The sequence below is a fragment of the Oncorhynchus clarkii genome, chromosome 25 (assembly GCF_045791955.1).
Source record: "Oncorhynchus clarkii lewisi isolate Uvic-CL-2024 chromosome 25, UVic_Ocla_1.0, whole genome shotgun sequence".
NCBI lineage: Eukaryota > Metazoa > Chordata > Actinopteri > Salmoniformes > Salmonidae > Oncorhynchus > Oncorhynchus clarkii.
Window position 1 is genome coordinate 12,248,907 of NC_092171.1, and position 25,372 is coordinate 12,274,278.

Below are 25,372 nucleotides of genomic sequence, written 5' to 3' on the forward strand. Positions count from 1 at the left end.
TACAATTTTATGAATGTATTTTTGAAATGTAAAAGGCAAATTGTAGTACAGTAACAAAAATGTATCCCTCTACCAATACACAACTAAGCTCGGGGCCCTGGGTCTGAACGCCATTCTGTGCAACTGGGTCCTGGACTTCCCGATGGGCAGACCCCAGGTGGTGAAGGTAAGAAACAACACCTCCGCTACGCTGATCCTCAACACCCTCCTGTACTCCCTGTTCACCCATGACTGCCATGCACGTATCCAACTCGATTCAAGTTTGCAGAAGACAACTGTGGTAGGCCTGATTTACCTACGATGAGACACTTCCCCGTAGACAGGAAAATATCTTCAATGTTGACCAAACGAAGGAGCTGATCGTGGATTTCAGGAGATACTGTAGCAGAGGGAGCACACCCTCATTGACAGGGCCGCAGTGGAGACGGTGGAAAAGCTTCAAAGTTCCTCAGCGTGCACAAAACATGAAATTATCCATCCCAACACACTGACGAAGAAGGTGCAACAGTGCCTCTTCAATCTCAGGAGGCTGAAGAAATGTGGCTTGGCCCCGCAGAGACCGTACAGGTGCATCAAAGCTGGGATCGAGAGATAGAAGCTGTGTTTTTTTTTCAATTTGCTCTAGCAGTTGTCTGTGCAGTTTGTCCTTCTGCTGTTTGAAAATTTAGCCCAAATATCCACAGAGTAGTGTTAAGAACCTTTTTGTTGTGTACTTCTGTTTTTTATTTTCAATACTGACGCAAAATGGAACTTAACACTTGCACAGTATGGCCAAGCCTAATTGAACCACAGCCCAAATGGCTTTAACGTCCAGCTGATTTTCGGCTATTGTGTACATATTGTGCATCGTGCAATAAGTCAAGAGATTGAAAATACAAGTGACAGAACCTCCTGGCCCTCAAAAAGTAGGGGGAACAACACTTTCCTGTGGATACCCTATTTTCACCTACCACCAAAAGGACCAACAGCATGTACAACCGCTACCTCAAATATCATTTTATTCAACATTCTGTCTTGTAAACTATTGTATCTTTTTTACAGTGACTTCTTTCAGACTATCATGGAGTAACCATGGTAACAGTCTGATATTTAGGGAACTGCCCTATGTACATAGTCATTGAATACTGGTCATTTTAATAATGTTTACATAGCGTTTTAACCACTTATGTAAATACCGTATTCTAGTCAAGGCTCATCTTAGATACACCTTCTCTATACTGTCCATAATGTCTATACACACAATTATATAGGCTACAGATATTTATATTTCGGACTCTGACATTGCTTGTTTTAATATATTTATTCATATTTTGGGGGATTTGTATGTATTGTTCGGAATGACTGCACTGTTGGAGCTAGGAACACAAGCGTTTCCGATTTAACATCTGCAAAATATGTGTAACCGGCCAAAAGTATTTTATTTGATACACACATGGACATCTAGCTGACTCTTTTACCCCCAACCACTTCACACACACACACACACACTGAGATTGAGATAAAACGGAACCCGCTCACCCACCCTAATCTAATTTGCATACAAAAACTAACCTTTGTCCTCCCGTGAATGCCCAGCTTCCGCTTGACAGGTAAATCCCCTTGAGGTCTCCAACTCCAGAGGACCTTTTTCAAGAAAATACAAAATAAAGACGTATGCCTGTCTGTTATCCTCCAAGAAATAGCCTATATCTGGACAAATATACTGCAACAGTATGTGTGGTTTCGGTAAGTAAACTTTAAATAACTTTTCTTGTACCGGAGAAAGCTACCTTTTTGATTTGCACAGGTAAATTCTTGTTTTCACTTTGGCAAGGCAACCATTCTGTCACCCGATTTAGTTAGCCCTTTGTCTTGAGTCTCAGCTCCATTACATTGCACATAGTGCCTTCAGAAAGTATTCACACCCTTTGACTTTTTCCACACTTTGTCCCACAAATGGGATTTAAATTATTTTATATGATCAAGGATCTACACAAAATACTCAGCAATGTAAAGGGGAAGTAAAATTCTAACATCTGTAAAAAAAAATATAATAATATATATGAGAGAAAAATACAACACTATCTTGATCAGATAAGTATTCAGCCCTATGAGTCAATACATGTTAGAATCACCTTTGGCAGCAATAACAGCTGTGAGTATTTCTGAGTAAGTCTAAGAGCATTTCACACCTGGATTGTGCAACATTTGACCATTATTGTTTTCTAAATTCTTCAAACTCTGTCAAATTGGTTGTTGATCATTGCTAGATGATCATTTTCAGGTCTTGGCTTAGATTTATAGATTCGGCCTAGTGTTGTAGGTTATTGTCCTGCTGAAAGATGAATTCCTCTCCCTGTGTCTGGAAAGCAGACTGAACAAAGTTTTCCTCTGATTTTGCCTGTGCTGAGCTGCATTCAGTTTCTTTCTTTTTTTCCTGAAAAACTTTGCAGTCTATAATTACAAGCATACCCCCTTTTTTTTGTTTATATTATAATTTTTTATTTCTTTTCAACTTTATTTAACTAGGCAAGTCAGTTAAGAACAAATTCTTATTTACAACAATCTACACCGGCCATACCGGATGATGCTGGGACAATTGTGCGCAGCCCTATGGGACTCCCAATCACGGCCGGTTGTGATATACAGCCTGGAATTGAACCAGGGTGTCTGTAGTGACACCTCAAGCACTGAGATGCAGTGCCTTAAACCGATGTGCACCTCGGGAGCCCCCTAACATGATGCAGCCACCACTATGCTTGAGAATATGGAGAGTGGTACTCAGTAATGTTTTCTATTGAATTTGCCCCAAAAATAATAACACCTTGTATTCAAGGAAAAAAAGTGAATTGCTTTGCCACTTTTTTCAATATTAATTTAGTGCCTTGTTGCAACAGGATGCATGTTTTGGAATATTTATATTCTGTACAAGCTTCATTCTTTTCACTCTGTAATTTAGGTTAGTATTGTGGAGTAACTATAATGTTGTTGATTCATCTATCACAGCCATTAAACTCTGTAACTGTGAAAGTCACCATTGGACTCATGGTGAAATCCTTGAGCAGTTTCCTTCCTCTCCGGCAACTGAGTTAGGAAGGACGCCTGTCTTTGTAGTAACTTGGTGTATTGATAAACCCTCCAAAGTATAATAACTTCACCATGCTCAAAGGGATATTTAATGTCTGTTTTTTTTCTGTTTTTTTTTTACACATCTACCAATGGGTTCCCTTTGTGAGGCATTGGAAAACCTGGCTGGTCTTTGGTTGAATCTGTGTTTGAAATTCACTGCTCGACTGAAGGACCTTACAATTACCTGTATGTGTGGGGTAGAGAGGAGAGGTAGTCATTCAAAAATCATGTTAAACTATTATTGCACACAGTGAGTCCCTGCGACGTATTATTTGACTTGTTAAGCACATTTTTACTCCTGTACTTATTCAGGCTTGCCATAACAAAGTGGTTGAATACTTATTGACCAAAGACATTTCAGCTGTTTTTTCTAAACACAATTCCACTTTGACATTATGGGGTATTGTGTGTAGGCCAGTGACACAATCTCCATTTAAATTCAGGCTGTAACATAACAAAATGTGGACAGGAAATGGGTGTGAATATGTTCAGAAGGCTCTGTAGTCATTAGACAAAGGCGTCTTCTGTACAGCGGGCTTTTTGTTAAGGGCCCCGTGCTCTCTCTGAGCATTAACATCCATTACGCTTTTGGAAGCATGGGGACCTTGTCTTTCATATCAGCAAAAAATAATTGATACACACCTTTTTATAGGGTTAGATTTCCCACACGGCCGTATCTCCATGTTACAGCGTGTGCTTGCGGAAGACTGACATAAGACAGAGGGACCACCTGTACTAATTAGCTATCTAGCATGCTCCAAAAACCTGTTGGTAATAGAAGGCCGCCAGAAACGGGTTGTCACTGAACAATTCTGTCGGCTGCAACTGTGATAAAGCCAGTTAAAATAGTGTACAGTAAGTGTTTATTTTGCATTTGTGAAATTATTTTGATGTGATATGAATGTAAAGGGCGTTTATGTTTCTAGAACCATGTCGCAATTGAGAATCGATTTGTGTTTAGATGGAGTATTTGGCTGTTTTGGCTGCCAGAACCAGTCTACCGCTGAAAATAGCATACACAGTCCTTCGACCATGAGTAATAACGTTACGGTAGGCTCCTTGAGATTTCATCTTGAGATACCATTCTGTCTAGCCTGCCCTGCACAGGTGTTCGTTTGCGTATTTCGAAAGTAAACTGATAATCTACTGCTAGTGCTTTGAACCCTTTCTCTAACGTTTCAGATGCACGGAGTCTAGAGTGACACATTCAGTAGGCTATACTGTCTTCGGTATTGTGAACGTTTCTCAACAAATAAGTCGAAGTTGGAGTGGCTTGCTGACTTTTGTATGTTAACTCTGTCATTCTCCATAGTGTTAACTGTGTGTTGTGTACAATCACCAACGTGTCTGTGTGTCAGATAAGGAGAAGGGTCCGGGGTGGCTGATGAAGAAGGGGTTTACTCTGATCTTAGTGGGCCACATCAACTTCATCCTGGGAGCCATCGTTCACGGTAGCATCTTGCGTCACATCTCCAAACCCAACAACCAGATCACCACCGAGTTCACCGCAGCCAACATCATCTCTGTCACTTCTGGACTGCTGGTCAGTCAGAACTATATTATGGGATTACTGTAGTAATAACTAATAACGTGATGTTATAGATACAATTTTAAAAACGTATGTTTGTCTTTCCATTTTCAGAGCATTGCAACAGGAATCATTGCCATATTGGTGTCAAGAAATCTGCCAGTTTGGAAACTGGTAAGACCATCACCATCCATAACAATAACATATCATTTGTAAGCCATTAAGTCTGCAACCATCACCCCACTGATCTCCCATGACTCCTACTTCTAGTCTTTTTAAGAAATATTTGTGTGTTGAAAATGCCTATCCACATACACTTCAGACAGACATACACCACCAGATACACCCCCAGGGGTTCTTCACTGTACCCAAAACCAAAAACAGATTTCATGTGTCGCTCAGTTGTGTAGAGACATGTTACCGTGGAATGCTCTGCTCCAAGAGGTTACCCAGGCAAAAAGCAAGTTTAGCTTAAAAATATATATATTAGTATTACAGGGACTCTCCTCTAAAGAGCTAGTTTAACTGTATATATGAATAGTGTGTAAATAGTATTTTTTGTTGTCTCTTGGTGTTTTTGCAATTTAACTCGTATATGTATGTGTGTGTGTGTGTGTGTAATAAAAATATGTATGTGTGTGTAATAAAAAAAAATTATGTCCTTGTCTATAACTGTACCTTGTCATGTATTTGTACTTTTTATGTGGACCTCAGGAAGAGTAGCTGCTGCATGTGCAGTAGCTAATGGGGATGCTAATAAACTAAACTTGACTTCACCCCTCTTTCCCTCCTTTCTCCGCCTATGCCCCCTCTCGCTCTCTCTCCTTTTCTCCCCCAACTCCAGCACATAGGTCTTCTGATAAGTTCCTTCCTGAATGCCCTACTCTCTGCGGCCTGCAGCGTCGGGCTCCTATTGGCTATTAGCCTCACAATTACCAATGAGGGGCGGGGCCTCATGATGGGCTGCAACTTCACTGACCAGCCAATCAACGCCCGCTCGCCAGTCAACGCGGACTGCCCCTTCGACACCACACGGATATATGTACGTCTCTACCACTCTCTCTCTGCTCCTTTGACGCCACACCAATATACTTATGTATTAAGTCTCTCTCTACCTCTCTCTACCTCTACTGCTCTCTCTTCAGGACACTACCCTGTCTCTGTGGTTCCCATGTGTTCTGCTGGCAGGACTGGAAACAGGACTGTCCATCTGGTGCTTCGTAGTGGGACTGGTACTGAGGGGTCTAGGACCCTGCTCACACGCATACCTCAAAGAACAGGTAAAACACACACATACAGTGCATTTGGAAAGTATTCAGACCCCTTGACTTTTTCCACATTTTCTTACGTTACAGCGTTCTAAAATGGATTAAATTGTTTTTTTCTCTCATCAATCTACACAATACCCATAATGACAAAGATTTTGTTGCATATTTACAAAATGAAATCACATTTCCGTAAGTTTTCAGACCATTTACTCAGTACTTCCTTGAAGCACCTTTGGCAGCAATTACAGCCTTGAGTTGTCTTAGGTATGACGCTACAAGCTTGGCACACCTGTATTTGGTGTTTTCTCCCATTCTTCTCTGCAGATCCTTTCAGAGACTTGTCCTGAAGCCACTCCTGCGTTGTCTTGGCTGTGTGCTTAGGATCGTTGTCCTATTAGACTGGGGCGAAGGTTCACCTTCCGAGATCATGGAGCAGGTTTTCATCAAGGAACGGAGCAAAGTACAGAGAGATCATCTTTCCCTCGATCCTGACTACTCTCCCAGTCCCTGCCGCTGAAAAATATCCCCATAGCATGATGCTGCCACCACCATGTTTCACCGTAGGGATGGTGCCAGGTTTGCTCCAGACATGACGCTTGGCATTGAGGCCAAAGAGTTCAATCTTGGTTTCATCAGACCAGATAATCTTGTTTCTCATGGTCTGAGCATCCTTTAGGTGCCTTTTGGAAAAATCCAATCGGGCTGTCATGTGCCTGTTACTGAGGAGTGGCTTCCATCTGGCCACTCTACCATAAAGGCCTGATTGGTGGAGTGCTGCAGAAATGGTTGTCCTTCTGGAAGGTTCTCCCATCTCCACAGAGGAACTGGAGCTCTGTCAGAGTGACCATTGGGTTCTTGGTCACCTCCCTGACCAAGGCCCTCCTCCCCCGATTGCTCAGTTTGGCCAGGCGGTCAAAAGAGTCTTGGTGGTTCCAAACTTCTTCCATTTAAGAATGATGGAGGCCACTGTGTTCTTGGGAACCTTCAATGCTGCAGAAATGTTTTTGTACCCTTCCCCAGATCTGTGCCTCGACACAATCCTGTCTCAGAGCTCTACGGACAATTCCTTCAACCTCATGGCTTGGTTTTTGCACTGACATGCACTGTCAACTGTGGGACTTTATATAGACAGGTGTGCCTTTCCAAATCATGTCCAATCACTTGAATTTAACACAGGTGAACTCCAAAGTTGTAGAAACATCTCAAGGATAATTAATGGAAACAGGATGTACCTGAACTCAATTTCGAGTCTCATAGCAGAGGGTCTGGATACTTATGTAAATAAGGTATTTCTATTTTTTATTTGTAATACATTGTTGCTTTGTCATTATGGGGTGTTGTGTGTAGGTTGAGGGGCAAAAAATATTTAATCAGTTTTAGAACAAGGCTGTAACGTAACAAAATGTGGAGAAGGGGTCTGAATACTTTCCGAATATACTCTCACCTGTCTCTCACCTGTCTCTCACCTGTCTCTCACCTGTCTCTCACCTGTCTCTTTTCTCTGTGCCAGCTGGAGGAAGAGGCTCTGACCAATAGGGCAGCAGCAGATCCAGAGTACTCACCCCAAGGCCAAAGCCTGATTGGATAGAGGACTGCCACAGTCAGGGAGGTGAGGGATCAGTCCACCGGTGTTTGACCCTTCCCTGAGCCTCTACCCCCTAGCCCTTTCTCCTTTTCTATTTTATGTTTTAAAATACGTTTTTTTTTCACATTTTACTAACATAATACATTCATTTATGTAAATGCTAGTATTCACATCCATACATGGGTTCATAATTAGGCTTCTTAACATGATTTACATATTTCTCCTTTTCCATTCCTCTAGGTGGTGCCATGGTGCCTTGTGCTACTTGTTTTAGTAAATCCTAAAAAACATGAGTTCAAGGGTTATGACTGCGCAATTACTGTTTTACCATGTCATTTTAAAGTAAATACTGGGTCATTTCTGTACTGTAAACTGAAATGCTACACATCTAATATTTTTTTTCTTTCTTCATATCTATGGAAGTAACTAATACCTCCTCTCTCATGCTCTCTTCCCAACATTTGTTTAATGGCGAAAGTGATGACTGAACCTCGTCCTCTTCAGAGAACCTCCCTGATGCCACTCATACCAAAGACTCTCCTCTCCCTCTCAGTGAGCGGCTGGACTGTAAGATGACCATGTCCCTATTTGTTCACGTCCTCTGAGAATGTCAACCTCCCCTTGATCCACCAACATTTCACAAATGCAAAATGACAAACGCCTTTAGTGTAGAGGTTATTCATGGGATGAATATCCTCATTATAGTATTCCGCTATGATCATGGAAATGGTTGTATTTAATCACATTTGGCATTTATCATGCCGTTATGCCTAGAAATCCTATCTGCATTTTATTCTGACTTATGGGCAATTCACGATATACTTCGTTTTACAATTAAAGGTCAAATACACTGCATTTCAAACAGTCAGCAAGAATCGAATGAATTCGGGGCTTGTGAAGTTATACCTAGGCTAAATATAAGCCTTCTACAACCACAAGACCCGCTAATATTGTTTAACCTGCTTTTTGCAATAATCACTGATCTGGCTTTGAATATGTCTATGAATATGCCCTTTTTGTTACAGTTAACCCGAACCATGCATAATGCACATTCACTTATAATGAAAATTAACACTTGTCTCATAAACAATCTCTCAAGCACAAGCCCACGTGCTACTGAGTAACCAGCTAATCTTTATATTTCAAGTTTAGCCAACTTGGATCTATTTGCTGACAAAGTAGAACAGTTTGTTCTACCTTGTTATGAACACACCCTTCTGTCCATCTCCTAACTGTTTGAACGGCATGCTAGCCTGTCAGATATTGAAATCAAGTGGTCTACCTTATTTCTCAAAATGAGAATGAATATTACTGCACATTTCTAAAACACAGACTAGACAGCTAATATAACAGTCTTTGGCTAAAATGCTGCTAGAGGTACATGGTACTGCAATGCAGCGTATGGCAAACTGAGCATTCATTTTCCAAAATTGATACTCCTGTTTTAGTAGTCTGCTCTCGTGCAATTTGAGGAGTTGAGACTTAAAAGGGTATCTTCAGAGGTTAACTTATCCTCTATTACAGTAAAAAATACTATCTCGATATCTTCCGGGGTTCATATGACTCATTCTGTTGGACCAAACCTCAAATGCAAATGGTGACTAGCAAGTTGAAACCACTTGTCACAGAGTGAATGAAGTGATCTCTCGTCTTTGTTGTGTGTGTGTGTAAATGTTAAGGTGCACAGTCACAGCAGATGGAGCGAAGAAAACGAGACCAAAAAGGCATGAGAACAAGCGGACCTAAACGCTCATAAAAATAAACATTATACTTTTTGTGATACAGGCATTTGGAATATCGCGCAAAAACACTAATTCGAGTTAATTCAATATAATCGTCCAGCCCTACTTGATATATGTAGGAATATAGCAATAGCCTGTCCGAGAAGGGCTCTGTGGTTCAATATCAATTGTCTTGAATTGCATCCTCTCCTATATCCCCCAGTTTTTTTCCTGATGGTGCATATGAAGGAAAGGAAACGGGGAGAGGAAACCACTTTAGAGTACTGAGATGCGCCCTGAGAGTTTGTTTCAGGCGTAGCTGGGGTGGGCTCACATTCCCCAACACCAGGCAGAAGCGATCAGCTCAGTGCTGATGCGGTTAATCTGGGGCTGGGTTAAATCGAGCAGGGTGTAATCTTTGCATGCAAGGCTAATCCCCCAAACTGAGGGGAAAATCAATATTGACATAAGGAGGTGACTGACACTATAAAGCGGGTTACCTATGCGTGCCCGGCTGAAGGTTGTCCCTCCAGGGCTGCTGTATGTTGTTGATACTACAGTAGTAATACTACAGTGTGGTTTTGGAGTGATAAGGTAATGTAAGGGTACTCATCAAGATGAGCTGGATTTTAGAGTTTAAACCCTGGTGGGTTGTTTGGATTGTGGTTCATTAATTGTTCGGAATGTGGTTCATTAATGTTTTGTGTATAAGAGTTGGGTCAATATCCTATTTATTCAGTAAAGGAAGTTAATTTCAATTAAGTTTTAATAGTTTGGGGTTTTTTTTAAGCATGAGTGGAATTTCATTTCACCTCCTGAAATAAACTGAATTGATCTACATTTAATGATGTACGGTTGAAGTCGGAAGTTTACATACACCTTAGCCAAATACATTTAAACTCAGTTTTTCACAATTCCTGACATTTAATCCTAGTAAAAATTCCCTGTCTTAGGCCAGTTAGGATCACCACTTTATTTTAAGAATGTGAAATGTCAAAATAATAGTAGTGAGAATGAATTATTTCAGCTTTTATTTCTTTCATCACATTCCCAGTGGGTCAGAAGTTTTACATACACTCAATTAGTATTTGGTAGCATTGCCTTTAAATAGTTCAACTTGGGTCAAACGTTTGGCGGTAGGTAGCCTTCCACAAGCTTCCCACAATAAGTTGGGTGAATTTTGTCCCATTCCTCCTGACAGAGCTACTGTAACTGAGTCAGGTGTGTAGGCCTCCTTGCTCGCACAGGCTTTTTCAGTTCTGCCCACAAATTTTCTATAGGATTGAGGTCAGGTCTTTGTGATGGCCACTCCAATACCTCGACTTTGTTGTTCTTAATCCATTTTGCCACAACTTTGTAAGTATGCTTGGGGTCATTGTCCATTTGGAAGACCCATTTGCGACCAAGCTTTAACTTCCTGACTGATGTCTTGAGATGTTGCTTCAATATATCCACATAATTTTCCTACCTCATGTTGCCATCTATTTTGTGAAGTGCACCAGTCCCTCCTGCAGCAAAGCACCCCCACAACATGATGCTGCCAGCCCCGTACTTCACGGTTGGGATGGTGTTCTTCGGCTTGCAAGCCTCCCTCTTTTCCCTCCAAACATAATGATGGTCATTATGACCAAACAGTTCTATTTGTTTCATCAGACCAGAGGACATTTCTCAAAAAAGTATGATCTTTGTCCCCATGTGCAGTTGCAAACCGTAGTCTGGCTTTTTCATTATGGTTTTGGAGCAGTGGCTTCTTCCTTGCTGAGCGGCCTTTCAGGTTATGTCGATATAGGACTTGTTTTACTGTGGATATAGATACTTTTGTACCTGTTTCCTCCATCTTCACAAGGTCCTTTGCTATTGTTCTGGGACTGATTTTGTGCTTTTCGCACCAAAATAGATTCATCTCTAGGAGACAGAACGCTTCTCCTTCCTGAGCGGTATGATGGCTGCGTGGTCTCATGGTGTTTATACTGGCGTACTATTGTTTGTACAGATGAACGTGGTACCTTCAGGCGTTTGGAAATTGCTCCCAAGGATGAACCAAACTTGTGGAGGTCTAAAATTCATTTTCTGAGGTCTTGGCTGATGTCTTTTGATTTTCACATGATGTCAAGCAAAGAAGCAAAGAGTTTGAAGGTAGGCCTTGAAATACATCCACAGGTACACCTCCAATTGACTCAAATGATGTCAATTAGCCTTTCAGAAGCTTCTAAAGCCATGACATAATTTTCTGGAATTTTCCAAGCTGTTTAAAGGCACAGTCAACTTAGTGTATGTAAACTTCTAACCCACTGGAATTGTGATACAGTGAATTATAAGTGAAATCTGTCTGTAAACAATTGTTGGAAAAATTACTATTGTCATGCACAAAGTAGATGTCCTAACCGACTTGCCAAAACTATAGGTTAACAAGAAATTTGAGGAGTTGTTGAAAACGACTTTTAATGACTCCAACCTAAGTGTATGTAAGCTTCCGACTTCAACTGTATGATGGTTTTTGGTTGCCTGAGGTATTTGTACCAGAAGTTGCATCAGCTTTGTTTTTGTTGATTTTATGTCACACTGATCAATGTGCTCAAAGTTTATATATATATTTATTTATATTAAATCTGCTTCAAATGAATGTTTACTATTTGACTAATCATTGCTATCCTCAGAATATCTTGACTGGGAAGAAATGCACAGCACAATCTCATACACCACTAGTGAGGGGGGGGGGGTGTTGTTACTGTTACATATCGGGATATTATTTTTGATGGTATTGTTTTGACCATTTTGCCATTTTTATTTTATTGCTAGTTGGCTATACCCACATCAAAACTCCAGCACTTTTATTTCCATGACTGATCAACACTTAAATATGGCTCTTCTCCCAGACAGACGGTTTGGGAGATATGTTTGGAACATCGAAAAATCATAGTATTGAATCTCAATACATATAGAATCGCAATACAAATCATATCGGTACCAAAGTATCGAGGTCCCTGGCAATTCCCAGCCCTACACATCACGAGTTTCCATCATAGGCTGTACTGCCTATTGTCGAGTAGGCTTACAACTGCAATAAATAAATACAAATCATATCGTGGGCTTTAGGCCTACTCACACATTTTACCTCGGGTGTGCTCTCCACATTACTGTTTGTTTACTTTACATGTTGGCATTGGGGTGATGGCTGTAGGGGATGGGAATTTTTATCTATATTCTGCAGCCTATTATGCAACCATGAATATAACATTGGACATGTTAATTATATTTTTTATTTCTCTATGAGATATATATATATATATCAATTGAACTGATCGATAATTTTGCATAATGCAATCAGTTGGCTCTTATTGCTCTGCGCGCTCTCACTCAAAGCGCGCGTCCGGGAATAGATAATTGAATGGATTTACAGGCACAGCAGCAGCGAGAGAGAGAGGTGCTTGTGTGTGTATTGTAACTGGAATAAACAGCGGCGAAGAGCACTGCAGATCAAGCAGAATTCCAATTGAAGGTGAAGTTTAGCTTTTTCTATGTGTGCAAACGGGCTTGAAAAATTACATGTTTCTACGAAGCGTTTGCTCGTGTTATAGCTTGGAAGATTTTGTCACACTGACTGACAATTTTTTTTTTTTAGCCGTACAGTAGCGAAACGTTTTAATAGCTGCTACGTCACCATATCACGTTTGCGAGTTAGGTTTCGTATACAATGTAAGAATTACGAAAACAATTATTTCATTCCTGTCAACAAAAAAAACAAATGGTAGCGTTAGCTCAGCTAGCTAACGGTAGGTGTTCGACTCGGGACACGTTGGGGAGCGAGCTTTTAGGTCAGGAGATTGTCAGAATTGTCTTGGGGCTAGCAGGGATGTCTTTGGCTAGATAGAAAAACAATGTTCCACTGTATGGTTGCATTGTATTTTGTAGGTATTAACCGGCGTATCTAACGTTACGTTATTATACACTCACTGAGGTTGCTGTATAGATATACAGCTTAAGTTGCATTTCTTTGAGACACCAGTGACATAGTCATCAACCCGTGATACGTAACATAACGAGAGCATGTTAGTTGCCCGGCCAACCTCTCACCACCGTGCGGCTAGGGGTCGGCATCTGTGGTCAGTTTGCAGGGGTTAAATTCTATTGAAAAGAGTGGATATTCAAGACGAGGAAACATGATTTGCTGGGCATAATAGATTGACTCGATTGAAAGGGCGTGTGCGTAGCTGTTTAGTAGCAAATGAACGCCCCACAAACAAGGTTGTACTGCAAAAATTCATATAAATTGCTCTGTACAGAAACCACTAGCGACATTGGACGACTGACACCTGCAGGCCTGTATACCTAGGTGTGTGTCGTAGACCTATTGGACAGTATCATGTTGAACATTTAATTAAGTGACGGTAATCCAATCCTGACAAATGTATTTCCTAATAAATCACTGAGTGTACAAAACATTAAGAACACCTTCCTATTATTGAGTTGCAGTTCTTGACACACACCGGTGTGCCTTGCACCTTCTATCATACCCCTGTCAAAGGCACTTCATTTTTTTTCTCACCTTTTTTTTAACCAGGTAGGCCAGTTATGAACAAGCAAAGCAAAGCAGTGCGACACAAACAACAGAGTTACACATTGGATAAACAATCATACAGTCAATAACACAATAGAAAATCTGTATACAGTGTGTGCAAATGAAGTAAGGAGGTAAGGCAATAAATAGGCCAATAGTGGTGGAGCAATTACAATTTAGCAATTTACGAGTGATATATGTGCAGATGAGGATGTGCAGGTAGAAATACTGGTGTGCAAAAGAGCAGAAAAACAAAGATGGGGATGAGGTAGGTAGTTGGTTGGATGGGCTATTTCCAGATGGGCTGTGTACAGCTGCAGCGATCGGTAAGCTGCTCTGACAGCTGACGCTTCAAATTAGTGAGGGAGATAAGTCTCCGACTTCAGTGATTTTTTTTTTTTTTTTTTTTTCTTGCAACCCTTTACAGTCATTGGCACCAGAGAACTGGAAGGATAGGCGGCCAAAGGAGGAGCTTTGGGGATGACCAGTGAACTATACCTGCTGGAGCGCATGCTACTGGTGGGTGTTGCTATGGTGACCAGTGAGCTGAGATGAGGCAGAGCTTTACCTAGCAAGGACTTTCGATGGCCTACAGCCAGTGGGTTTTGCGACAAATATGTAGTGAGGACCAGCCAACGAGAGAATACAGGTCGCAGTGGTGGGTAGTATATGGGGCTTTGGTGACATCTTTTCTTGCCCATTCACCCTCAATTGGCACACCTACACGTCTCACGGCTTAAATATATATATTTTTTTTGCCTGTCTCCTGCCCATCATCTACACTGATTTGAAGTGGATTTATCATGTGACATCAATAAGAGATCATAGCTGTCACCTGGATTCACCTGGTCTGTCTGTCATGGAAAGAGCAGGTGTTCCTAATGTTTTGTACAGTGTTGCTGTAAGCCTATGTTTAACTGTTTTCACCCTTATCAATAACCTAGAAGTAGCTTAGATGTTTAAATTGAAAATGTAAAAATGTAATACATATAAGTGACTAATAATGTAATAACTACAGCATTATGTCTATTGAATCAGATATGTTGAAGATCTATGGGGACTTGTGTAAATGAGAGATGGGGATGCTGTTTTTCAACTCCCTGGCTCTTGTCACTTATACACATTTTAGAGGACTTTCTTGCCACTTGTCTTACCATTCTTTTGTATTTGAACTTGTAGGTCTTGCTTGACGTGTTACTCGGCCGTTGGACGTTCTTTGAAGAAACACTGAAGACTTTCAATAGGCAGTTTCTCATTTTCTTTTGTTGGAGAGAAGAACAGAGGACCATAGATAGCTGTGCTGGAGGTGGGGGGGGGGAAGACGGTGGAACATCTAGGCTGATGATCTCAGCCCTCCAGCGGGTACAGACCCAGCAAGAGAGGGCCTGGAGGAGAGAGGCTGGCTGTGTGGATCCCGTTGCCAGGCAGGGTGCATTCTCTGGGGGATGGAAGCAGCCGGACTCCCCTGTGAGCTCCACAGATCTCCAGGGTGTGATTGTGTAGAAGAATAGCCCCGCTGTTCTCTAATCCCTCATCTCCTCTCTTCATCCTTCTCCCCCTACCCTGCTTTGTGAATTGAGGATGAGTGTGAGGTGGGACTCACACAGAGACAGGGTCATGTCTAGGTCACTCTTCCTCCTCTTCCTCTGGTCTCTCTGCTCACCCTGTCTGTCTATCCATGCGGAGACAGCAGAGAGCCACAGTACGTTTACCTGTGAGCCAATAGGACTACGGATGTGCCAGGACCTGCCTTACAACACCACCTTCATGCCCAACCTCCTCAACCACTACGACCAGCAGACGGCCGCGCTCGCCATGGAGGTACTGACTACAGCTGTGTGTGTGTGCGCGTGTGTACCTGACGGTCTTTGAGTTTGTGTATGTGCTTTGCTGTTGCTCCAAAGGGATCCTGCTTTCTGAATAAAGAGTGATATGAGGTTGTAAGTTGAGCGTTTGGGCTGACATAGAAACCAACCGACTCAGATTACTGGCTGTTCTGTCCTTCTCTTTTGTGACAGTCTTCAGAATGAATGAGCAAGGATAGGTTGTTAATGTCAATAGGTTAGTGTCCTTACTTGTACTTATTTCTCAGCATATTTCTAGGCTGACATATTTTTGATATGTAATAGAGTTTTGTTTCTGTCTGCTGTTGCTTGGAGTGCATGTGTCAGGCAGTATTTTCTGATTTGATGACTCGTGTCTGCTAGTCATTACGTTTTAGAGTGCCATTACAGTATGTTAACGTGATGGCGTACAGTTGTATCTCCAGCCTTTTAATCATGCCCTCATCTGTTTTGTTACCCATCGCCTTAGTACACGTGTATAGCTTCCAAAAACCATCTACCTGTAGCTCTTAATCTTTGGCCTTCTTTTATGGCCTCTCAATAAATCTAGTTGTAGCATAATGAGGATGACATTACTCATATTTTGCTGCAGCAAAATCTGGTACAGAAATTCCCAGAACAGCTGTTCCCCATTTTCAGATTATTTTGCCCACATCAGAATCAGCCGAAACCATCACAGGGAAGAAAAAAAACATGCTGTGCTTTTTTTTTCTGCTTATTCAATCATTGAGCATTTTTGTTGAATTTTATCAACATATATTGTGAGGATTTAAATAAACATCTGTTGAACTTTATTTAACCTAGTAAAGAAGTAACCTAAGCCCTACCCTTCAGCCCCGGAAGGCAGCTTTACAAAATGCAGTTGTTGCAACAGGAGGAGCTGCAATGTGAGACTGTGCTAGTTCTCACTCCCAGTCACTCTGGCAGCATCAGTGGAGGGGTTCTGGTTGTGAGAATCCGCAAAGGAAATTGAATAATATCCCTCACCGGACACTGGCTATACCCGCTCTGATTCATTGTGTGTGTGTGTGTGTGGAGAATGATGCCACATACTTAGACTAACACAGAAGCATAGATAAAGTAATGCCTCTTGCCGCAGGAAGCTGCTTCATCATGTTTTACATGAACAACAACAGTCATTAGCAGGCAAGATAATCCATAGTGACTCCTAGCCGACACAGCCTGGTCTCTCTCTCTCACACACACACACACACACACACACATAGAGCCCAGTCAGCAGCACATGGTTTCCCTGAGGGGACTGAGCCCTGGTGTTAACCGCACCATGCTTCACTATTACCATGCCTCAGCCATCTGGACAGAACATCATTTCAGCTGTAAACCAACCTACTGTATTTTCCTGTGTGCGCATGCGTGTCTGTGTGGCTGGCTTACATCTGTCTCACAAAACCCAGTGTAAGCCATGCCTTTAGTGAACCACATCCAATTACTGCAACAGAAAACATGTTATATCAAGTAGAGCTGTAGCCCTGGCTGGTACAGGGCTACTTTTGTATGTTTCTATGAGGCCTTGGTACTGTGCTGTTTCCTGTGTGATTGACAACAGGTTCAATGGTGCCAGCTGACATTATTCACCAGTGCTAACTAGCCACTAATCTGCCCCACCGCCCCACAATGGAACGATTGATTTTCAGCGCAGAATGATTCTCCCTCACCCGATACTGCAGTCAATTAAGCCTGGGGGGAGATGGGAGAGAAAGGGAAAGGGCTGTAGTGAAAGAGGGAAAGAGTGTGTGAATGGGCAAATGAGCTCTTGAGTCACAACAGAGCACCCAATGTAAGCACCCACGAAACTCCCCCTTCACACACGTGATGACATCACTCTGGAGCTGGTCTGGTCTGACAATTTTTTTATGAATAATAAATCCAATCCATTATGTAGTGGCACCCCCTTTCCCCTCTAATAATAACCCTGTACAAGGGAGAGGTAGGTGAGACCTGAGGTAAGGAATTCACTACCTGAGAGAGAGGGCAGGAGGTAGGATGGAAGACCGGGAGAGTATGTGTGCGTTTTTAATGTAAGGGAGCGGGTGAGTGGGATTGAAAGAGAAAATGTCTGACTCTGGCAGAGAGCAGTGTGTGGGAGGTCCGTCTCTACCAGGGCCCCATGGTGGAGGTCTTTTCTGTGTTTGTCTCTCTCCCAGCATGGGATCCTGGCTGTCTCACAGCCCCAGACTCTACTATGCTGATTTAATCAACTACACTAAAACCTGGGACCACCACTGGGCCATCACATCCTCCAAAACACACAGACACAATGTTACTGGGCCCTGTTGGTTGGCACGGCTGCCGATGAATTGGGTGATTACGCCATTCAAAGTCTGTCGGCGAAAAGAAGGGAAGCCTTTAGTATTTAGTCTTAAAAGCCGTAATTATTTTGCTGGTTCTATAGAGCGTTGTTGAAATGCAGAGAAACAATCAGAATAGCAAAGCATTTCCACCCACAGCCTTCACCATAGACAGACAGTTTGGTGGGATAATGCCAGTTAGCCTAACGTAGTGAGGGGAGTAGTCTATCCATGCATCCATCCATCCATCTATACTGTGTAGGCTAGTAGTAACTTAATGCTAGCTGGTAGCTATATCCTATATGGTGATGGTGACTTAGCAGCACTTGGCACTCTGCTGACAGAGGATAAGTGCAGAGTAGAGCTGAGCAGCCCCCTGTTAAAAAGCATGCATCTATGTATGGATAACCTACAGTGCATTCGGAAAGTATTCAGTACTGTTTTTCCACATTTTGTTTCGTTACAATCTTATTATTACATTGCCCCCCCACCAATCTACACACAATACCCCATAATGAAAAAGCAAAAACCACTTGCAAACATTTCTAAAAACCTGCTTTCGCTTTGTCTTTATGGGGTATTGTGTGTAGATTGATGAGGGTGGCAATGTTATTACGATGTGGAAAAAGTCAAAGGGGTCTGAACACTTTCCGAATGCACTGTATATACCATATATATGATATACTGTGTGTGTACACGCGTGCACGCACACTTACTACAATTCAAAAGTCTGGGGTCACTTAGAAATGTCCTTGTTTTTTGAAAGAAAAGCACGTTCTTTTTTTTCAATTTAAAATAACTTAAAATTGATCCAAAATACAGTGTAGACATTGTTAATGTTGTAAGTGACTATTGTAGCTGGAAGCAGAAGATTTTTTAAATGGAATATCTACATAGGCGTACAGAGGCCAAGAAACTGAAGATCTCGTACAACGCTATGTACTTCACAGAACAGTGCAAACTGGCTCTAACCAGAATAGAAAGAGTGGGAGGCCCCGGTGCACAACTGAGCAAGAGGACAAGTACATTAATGTCTAGTTTAAAACCAGATGCCTCACAAGTCCTCAACTGGCAGCTTTATTAAATAGTACCTGCAAAACACCAGTGTCAAAGTCAACAGTAAAGATGTGACTCTGGGATGCTGGTCTTCTAGACAGAGTTTCTCTGTTTAGTGTTTGTTCTTTTTCCAATGTGAATCTTTTATTTTCGTTGGCCAGTCTGAGATGTGGCTTTTTCTTTGGGATGCTGGCGTTCTAGGCAGAGTTGCAGAGTCGCCTCTTCACTGTTAACGTTGAGACTGTTGTTTTGCGTAACAATGCTTCAAGGGTGACTTGTCTATGTGCAGAGGGTCCCTGGTTCAAGTCCAGGTTGGGGGGAGGGAGTCTGATCCCATATCCTACACCTCCCCTCTACCTTTTTCATGCCTCTCCTGGAGAAACTGTTAGAGGCCTCAGGAATACTTATGTCTCCTTAATGCTCGTTGTCTGTGCAACATGAGACAGCGGATGGATTATAATCCCTTACAATGTGTGACATATCCTTCACATTTAGTGGTGCTATCACACTGGCCAGCTAATTCAACTATTTGGTTGAGGAAAAGGGGGTACACCACAATAGTGTCGCAAATATAGAGTAATATAGGGTTTCGACATACTATGGTTACACATATGGTTAACATATTATGGTTACCATACTATAATTTATGCAACCTTGAAAGGCAGGCATCAACATGGCCGAATGAGAGGCTGTCAGCAATATATAGAAATCGCTTTCTATGGGCACAAATCTTTTTCTATGACTACAAGTCACTTTCTACCGTGATAACTTTTTTCTATGTGTGAGAACTTCGTTTTTTTCTTGTCGTCAAATCCCTGCCAAAAGTCAGGTGACCTAAGCGCTTCCAAATATGAAGTTGCAGGTTTGCCATACCTTTCATGTTTGCGCATATCTCTCCCATGTACAAAACTTTATGGAAGTCATTTTACTTAAGGACCTCGATTTACAGATACAAATCAAAAGCTGTTTGTTTGTGGATAGTGAATTGCGTTTGTGGATAGCGATTTACATTTGTGGATTGGTGATTTACATTTGGCATGATATTGATCCCATACATAGAGGAGTAGGAGTTGTGATGGTGCTTTGCTGGTGAAACTGTCTGTGACTTTATTTACAATTTAAGGCACACTTAAGCAGCATGGCTACCACAGCATTCTGCAGCGATTCGCCATCCCTTCTGGCTTAGTTCCACTATCACTTGTTTTTCAAGAGGACAGTGACCCAACACACCTCCAGGCTGTTTAAGGGCTATTTGATCAAGGAGGAGAGTGATGAAGTGCTGCGTCAGATGACCTGGCCTCCACAATCACCTGACCTCAACCCAATTTGAGGGGGTTTGGGATGAGTTGGACCGCAAAGTTAAGAAAAAGCAGCCACCAAGTGCTCAGCATATGTGGGAACTCCTTCAAGACTGTTGGAAAAGCATTCCAGGTGAATCTGGTTGAAAGAATGCCAAGAGTGTGCAAAGCTGTCAAGGCAAAGGGTGGCGACTTTGAAGAATCTCAAATCTAATATATATTTTGATTTGTTTAACACTTTATGTCGGTTACTATATGATTGTTTTGTAGAAAATAGTAAATAAAAACCCTTCAATGAGTAGATGTGTCCAAACTTTGGAACACAATGCAAATCTTCTCAATGCAGCTCTAGTCAGAGGAGAATGACGCTGTTATAGAAAATGCTAAGAGGGTGTAAATGGTTCATTTTGGTGTCGCAGTTTTATGTTCAAATTCACAATGATCAAGGTCAGGATCTTTAAAAGGTAGGCTAATCTGTGCTGTGCTGTGCTTAGTGGCCGCTTCTGTCTATGTTGTATTGACTGGAATATAAGGCCATTGTAACAGGGGGAGTAGTTGATATGAGTCTTGTATAACAGAATGGTGTATGATGCAGCCCAGATTAGGGCTGGCACAATTACCGTATAATCGTGTTACCGACGATTGTGGATGAATACCGTCTTGAAAACAGTCATAAGTCACCGTTTTAAAAATAATTTTAAAAAAAAAGATATTTAACAGCTGACTGAAGACTGGACGGCCGGGCATTTGTGCGGTTGAGTTAGTTTCCAAGGTAACATGGACTCTTTACAACGTGATGAAACTGAAAGCAAGGTGTTGTAGCAAATTAGTCTTTGGTTGCCTAGACAATGCCCCCTCCCCCTGCAGCAGCACACGCAGTCAGGAGCGGAGGAGAGGAGAAAATGTGCATCTTTTAAAATTCGAAATATTATAACGGTGACCTCGTTCATTTCGCTGACCAATAACCGTCATCCAAAATTCCATGACTATCACAGCCTTAGCCCAGATGGCGGTGTGCTGTGACAGTAGCTGTGTGGGTGGTAGTTGTGATTGAGTGGGTCTCTGGGTGTGACTGTGGAAGGGATGGTACTTATTGTACACCGTGATGGCTGTGGTGTATACACACTCAAATGGACAAAACAGGCCACTTCTTTATAGCCATCTCTTTCTCGCTCTCCGACCATCTATCCCTCCATAGGAACATGTTTTGATTGCCTCTCCACAGCGGGGTGTGTGTGTGTGTGTGTGTGTGTGTGTGTGTGTGTGTGTGTGCGCGCGCGCACACACACATGTGCCCTCTGACCTACAGCAGGATGAGGACCATCAGAAGCCTCATTGTCAGATTGGTCTGTTTTCCCCTCATCACCTGTTACCATGGTACCCAGGGAGGAAATGCAGAGTGATGAATGCCAGGAGGGGGGTGAGTGGGTAGAAGAGATGTTATAAGAGGGATAGAGTTGAAGTGAGGAGTGTGGAGTGGAGGAATGGAGAGGAAGGGTAGAAAATGTATTTATGGGAATGCCAGGAATAGATGAGGCAAATGAGGGAGGAGGGTAAGTGGTCATATGCTGGAATGCCAGGAACTGCTCTTGTCTGATCGGGACTGGGTGAAGGAGGGATGAATGAATAAATCAAATGAATAAATGACTTGGAAAGAGGGAGTGTGGGAGAGGGCTGTCTATTATTCCCTCTTTTCAGGAAGGAGGAGTGCAGATTAAGGAGAGAACAGTGTTTGTCCTCCTGCTCTATTCATGGCCAGATCACTTTCTCTGGAACGCGTGAGAGCGGAAGGAGAGGGGTGGCCCATGGACAATAAGGTTATGGAACGAGAGCAAAAATGATTGGAGAATGGAAATGGTTGATGGAATGGGAGGGAGAAAGAAACGGTGCTGAAGGGTTTGGGTGATAGAGGAAATGAGTGATCGAGAGATGCAGCTGTAGGGTATGGATGATGAAGAGAAAGAGGAGAGATGGACAGATGAAATGGAGGAGGGGATGTGATGGATGGAGAGCGAGAGAAAGGCAGTAGAGAATGGGTGATGGAGAAAGGGCTGACAGTGTTTGACACTGTTTGGGCTGCAGGCTGGAATAGAGGTTTATATAACTCCCACAAAATGTCTGAGTAAGACTGGCTTTCTTTTTAAAAGGTGTATTGGCCTTTAAAGATGCAGTCCGCAAGTTCTCTGTCCCCTGTGGCAACGAGAGACCACAAACACAGCCGACCCAAAAAACATAACACTACAAAAACAAAGCTTTTTAGACACTACTAATTGAACCCGTTTGTCTTCTTGGGTTTTACAGGCAGGTACAGTCCTCCAGTAGCGGCAGTAGACATTTTCTAAACAAAAATCAAACGTAGCAGTAATGTGGCTCATTAGTATCTAAATCCAGTAAGCTCTCTATCATAGCGGGTGGTCTCGGCTGTAACTCAGACCCCGTGGTCCTAAACCATGTGTGGGTGTGTGCTTGCGTGTGCCTGTGTGTGAGCCCCAGCACCATGTGATTGCGGTCTTTATGTTAGTGCTCAGTTAGTATGTGAAGTGTGAGCTGTCACCATCACCAGAGTGGCGTTGGGGCGGCAGATAGCATAGTGGTTAGAGCGTTGGGCCAGTAACCGAAAGGTTGGTGGATCGAATCCCCGAGTTGACAAGGTTGAAATCGGTTAACCCACTGTTTCTAGGCTGACATTTTAAATAAGATTTTGTTCTTAACTGACTTGCTTAGTTAAATAAAGGTAAACATTTTTTAAATAATAATAATAATTCAGGCACAGTAAGACCAGTCACCTGACCTGACTACTGGGCCATAGTACAGAGGGATAATCACACTGCTAATGACAGCTTTTGGAAGTGAGCTGCTGTGTTTTTGTGTGGGGGTCTCTGGCAGGGACAGTGCTCGGTCGGACAGAGGATGCAGGTTCTCACATTCTAAACACTCCAATCCCTTTGACTCCCTAATCCACAGGGAAAACAGCCATTCTTTTCTCTTTCACTCCTTCATGTTCTTCTTTAAGCCAGAAACATTATACAGAGTTTTTGCAGAATTGGCAAACTGGCTGTCCTACTGTCACCCTCATCTTCAATGCACGCACACACACACACACACACACACACACACACACACACACACACACACACACACACACACACACACACACACACACACACTGCTCCCTGAGACCCACTTGTGCAGCTTATTATCTGGGGCCAGAAGCCCCACCCAACTCTTAAGGCGTCAGCATGCTTCAGTTTGGCTGTCGCCTAGCCGTACCGAACTAGTGTGCTCGCATACTCCCTTAAAAAATCTTTGCTTGAAAAATGAGAAAAAAGCAGCAATAGCACCATTTGTCCATTTTGAGACGCCATAGCCAGTATACATTTCCTCAAAGTCAGAATTAATCTACACAGAACTAAAATATGAATGCAACAATAATAATAGCCATATTTCTTTTTTACTACCGGTCACAAGTTTTAGAACACATACTCATTCAAGGGTTTTTCTTTATTTTTACTATTTTCTACATTGTAGAATAATAGTGAAGACATCAAAACTATGAAATAACACATGGAATCATGTAGTAACCAAAAAAGTGTTAACTTCTCTAGGGTAGGGGGCAGCATTTGGAATTTTGGATGAAAAGCATGCCCAAATTAAATAGCCTGCTACTTGGGCCCAGAAGATGTGATATGCATACTAGTAGATTTGGATAGAAAACACTCTACAGTTTCCAAAACTGTTAAAATGGTGTCTGTGAGTATAACAGAACTGATTTGGCAGGCTAAAACCTGAGAGAAATCCATTCAGGAAGTCGTTTTTTTTTGTTTTTGTAGTTTTCTATTCAATGCCATTACAGTATCCATTGACTTAGGACTCAAATTGCAGTTCCTATGCCTTCCACTAGATGTCAATAGTCTTTAGAAATTGTTTCAGGTTTGTATTCTGATAAATGAGAGAGTAAGACCAGTCTGAATGAGTGGTCCCTACCGTGTCACAGAGCTTTTTCATGCACAATCCCGAGAGTGCCTTTCTTGTTTACCTTTTATATTGATGACGTTATTGTCCTGTTGAAATATTATAGATCATTTAGGCTAAAAACAACCTGAGGATTGAATATAAACATTGTTTGACATGTTTCTATGAACTTTACGGATACAATTTGGGTGTTTTGTCTGCCTGTTTTGACTGCGTTTGAGCCTGTAGATAACTGAAGAAAACACACAAACAAAACGTTTTTTGGATATAAAGAGACTTTATCGAACAAAAGGAACATGTTTTCTGAGTGCAACCATATGAAGATCATCAAAGGTAAGGGATTAAGGGCCTCCCGGGTGGCGCAGTGGTTAAGGGCGCTGTACTGCAGCGCAGTGTACGCTAGCCAAGGTGGCCAGGTGCACAGTGTTTCCTCCGGCGCATTGGTGCGGCTGGCTTCCGGGTTGGATGTGCGCTGTGTTAAGAAGCAGTGCGGCTTGGTTGGGTTGTGTATCGAAGGACGCATGACTTTCAACCTTTGTCTCTCCCGAGCCCGTACGGGAGTTGTAGCGATGAGACAAGATAGTAGCTACTACAACAATTGGATACCACGAAATTGGGGAGAAAAAGGGGTAAAATAAAAAAAATAATAAAAATACATTTTAAAAAAAGGTAAGGGATTCATTTTATCTCCTATCTACTTGGCTGGTAATGATTTGTCTGCTGGGCTATGTTCTCAAATAATCGTAAGGTATGCTTTCGCTGTAAAGCATTTTAAAAATCTGACACTGGTTGGATTCACAAGAAGTTAATCTTTAAAACTATGTAAAATATGTTTTGTTTTCTGAATTTTTATGACTATTTCTGTATTTGAATTTGGCGCTCTGCAATCTCACTGGTTGTTGGCCAGGTGACCCTGGAGACGTGAAACAAGTCAAAATATATTTGAGATTCTTCAAATAGCCACCCTTTGCCTTGATGACAGCGTTGCACACTCTTGGCATTCTCTCAACCAGCTTTACCTGGAATGTTTTTCCAACAGTCTTGAAGGAGTTCCCACGTATGCTGAGCACTTTTTGGTTGCTTTTCCTTCACTCTGCTGTCTGACTCACCCCAAACCCCCTCAAT

At 42.1% G+C, this 25,372-nt stretch overlaps 2 protein-coding genes across 3 annotated transcripts in view; both read left to right on the forward strand.

The window, feature by feature from the left end:
* Nucleotides 1-142: 142 nt before the first annotated feature.
* Nucleotides 143-7,492, forward strand: LOC139383562 (keratinocyte-associated protein 3-like). The gene is made up of 6 exons (XM_071128149.1): nt 143-166; nt 4,433-4,651; nt 4,751-4,810; nt 5,481-5,678; nt 5,782-5,916; nt 7,415-7,492. Exons 1-6 carry the CDS (start codon nt 143-145, stop codon nt 7,490-7,492), a joined length of 714 nt encoding a protein of 237 aa, XP_070984250.1.
* A 5,133-nt stretch (nt 7,493-12,625) lies between these two features.
* LOC139383713 (frizzled-3-like) overlaps nt 12,626-25,372 on the forward strand; it is a 36,786-nt gene continuing 24,039 nt past the window's right edge. The window contains exons 1-2 of one of the 2 annotated variants that reach the window (XM_071128268.1): nt 12,626-12,709; nt 14,948-15,589. In XM_071128268.1, coding sequence (XP_070984369.1) covers nt 15,350-15,589 — 240 coding nt within the window. In that variant the 5' untranslated portion in view covers nt 12,626-12,709; nt 14,948-15,349. Of the gene's footprint in view, nt 12,710-14,947; nt 15,590-25,372 lie in introns of those variants that run through there. The other variant, XM_071128267.1, reaches the window with a different exon arrangement.

Coding starts and splice junctions, on each gene's coding strand:
- LOC139383562 (XM_071128149.1), top strand. CDS start 143: ATGGGCAGACCCCAGGTGGTGAAG. Junction 167..4,432: donor GCAGACCCCAGGTGGTGAAG/GTAAGAAACAAC, acceptor TGTTAACTGTGT/GTTGTGTACAATCACCAACG. Junction 4,652..4,750: donor CTGTCACTTCTGGACTGCTG/GTCAGTCAGAAC, acceptor TTCCATTTTCAG/AGCATTGCAACAGGAATCAT.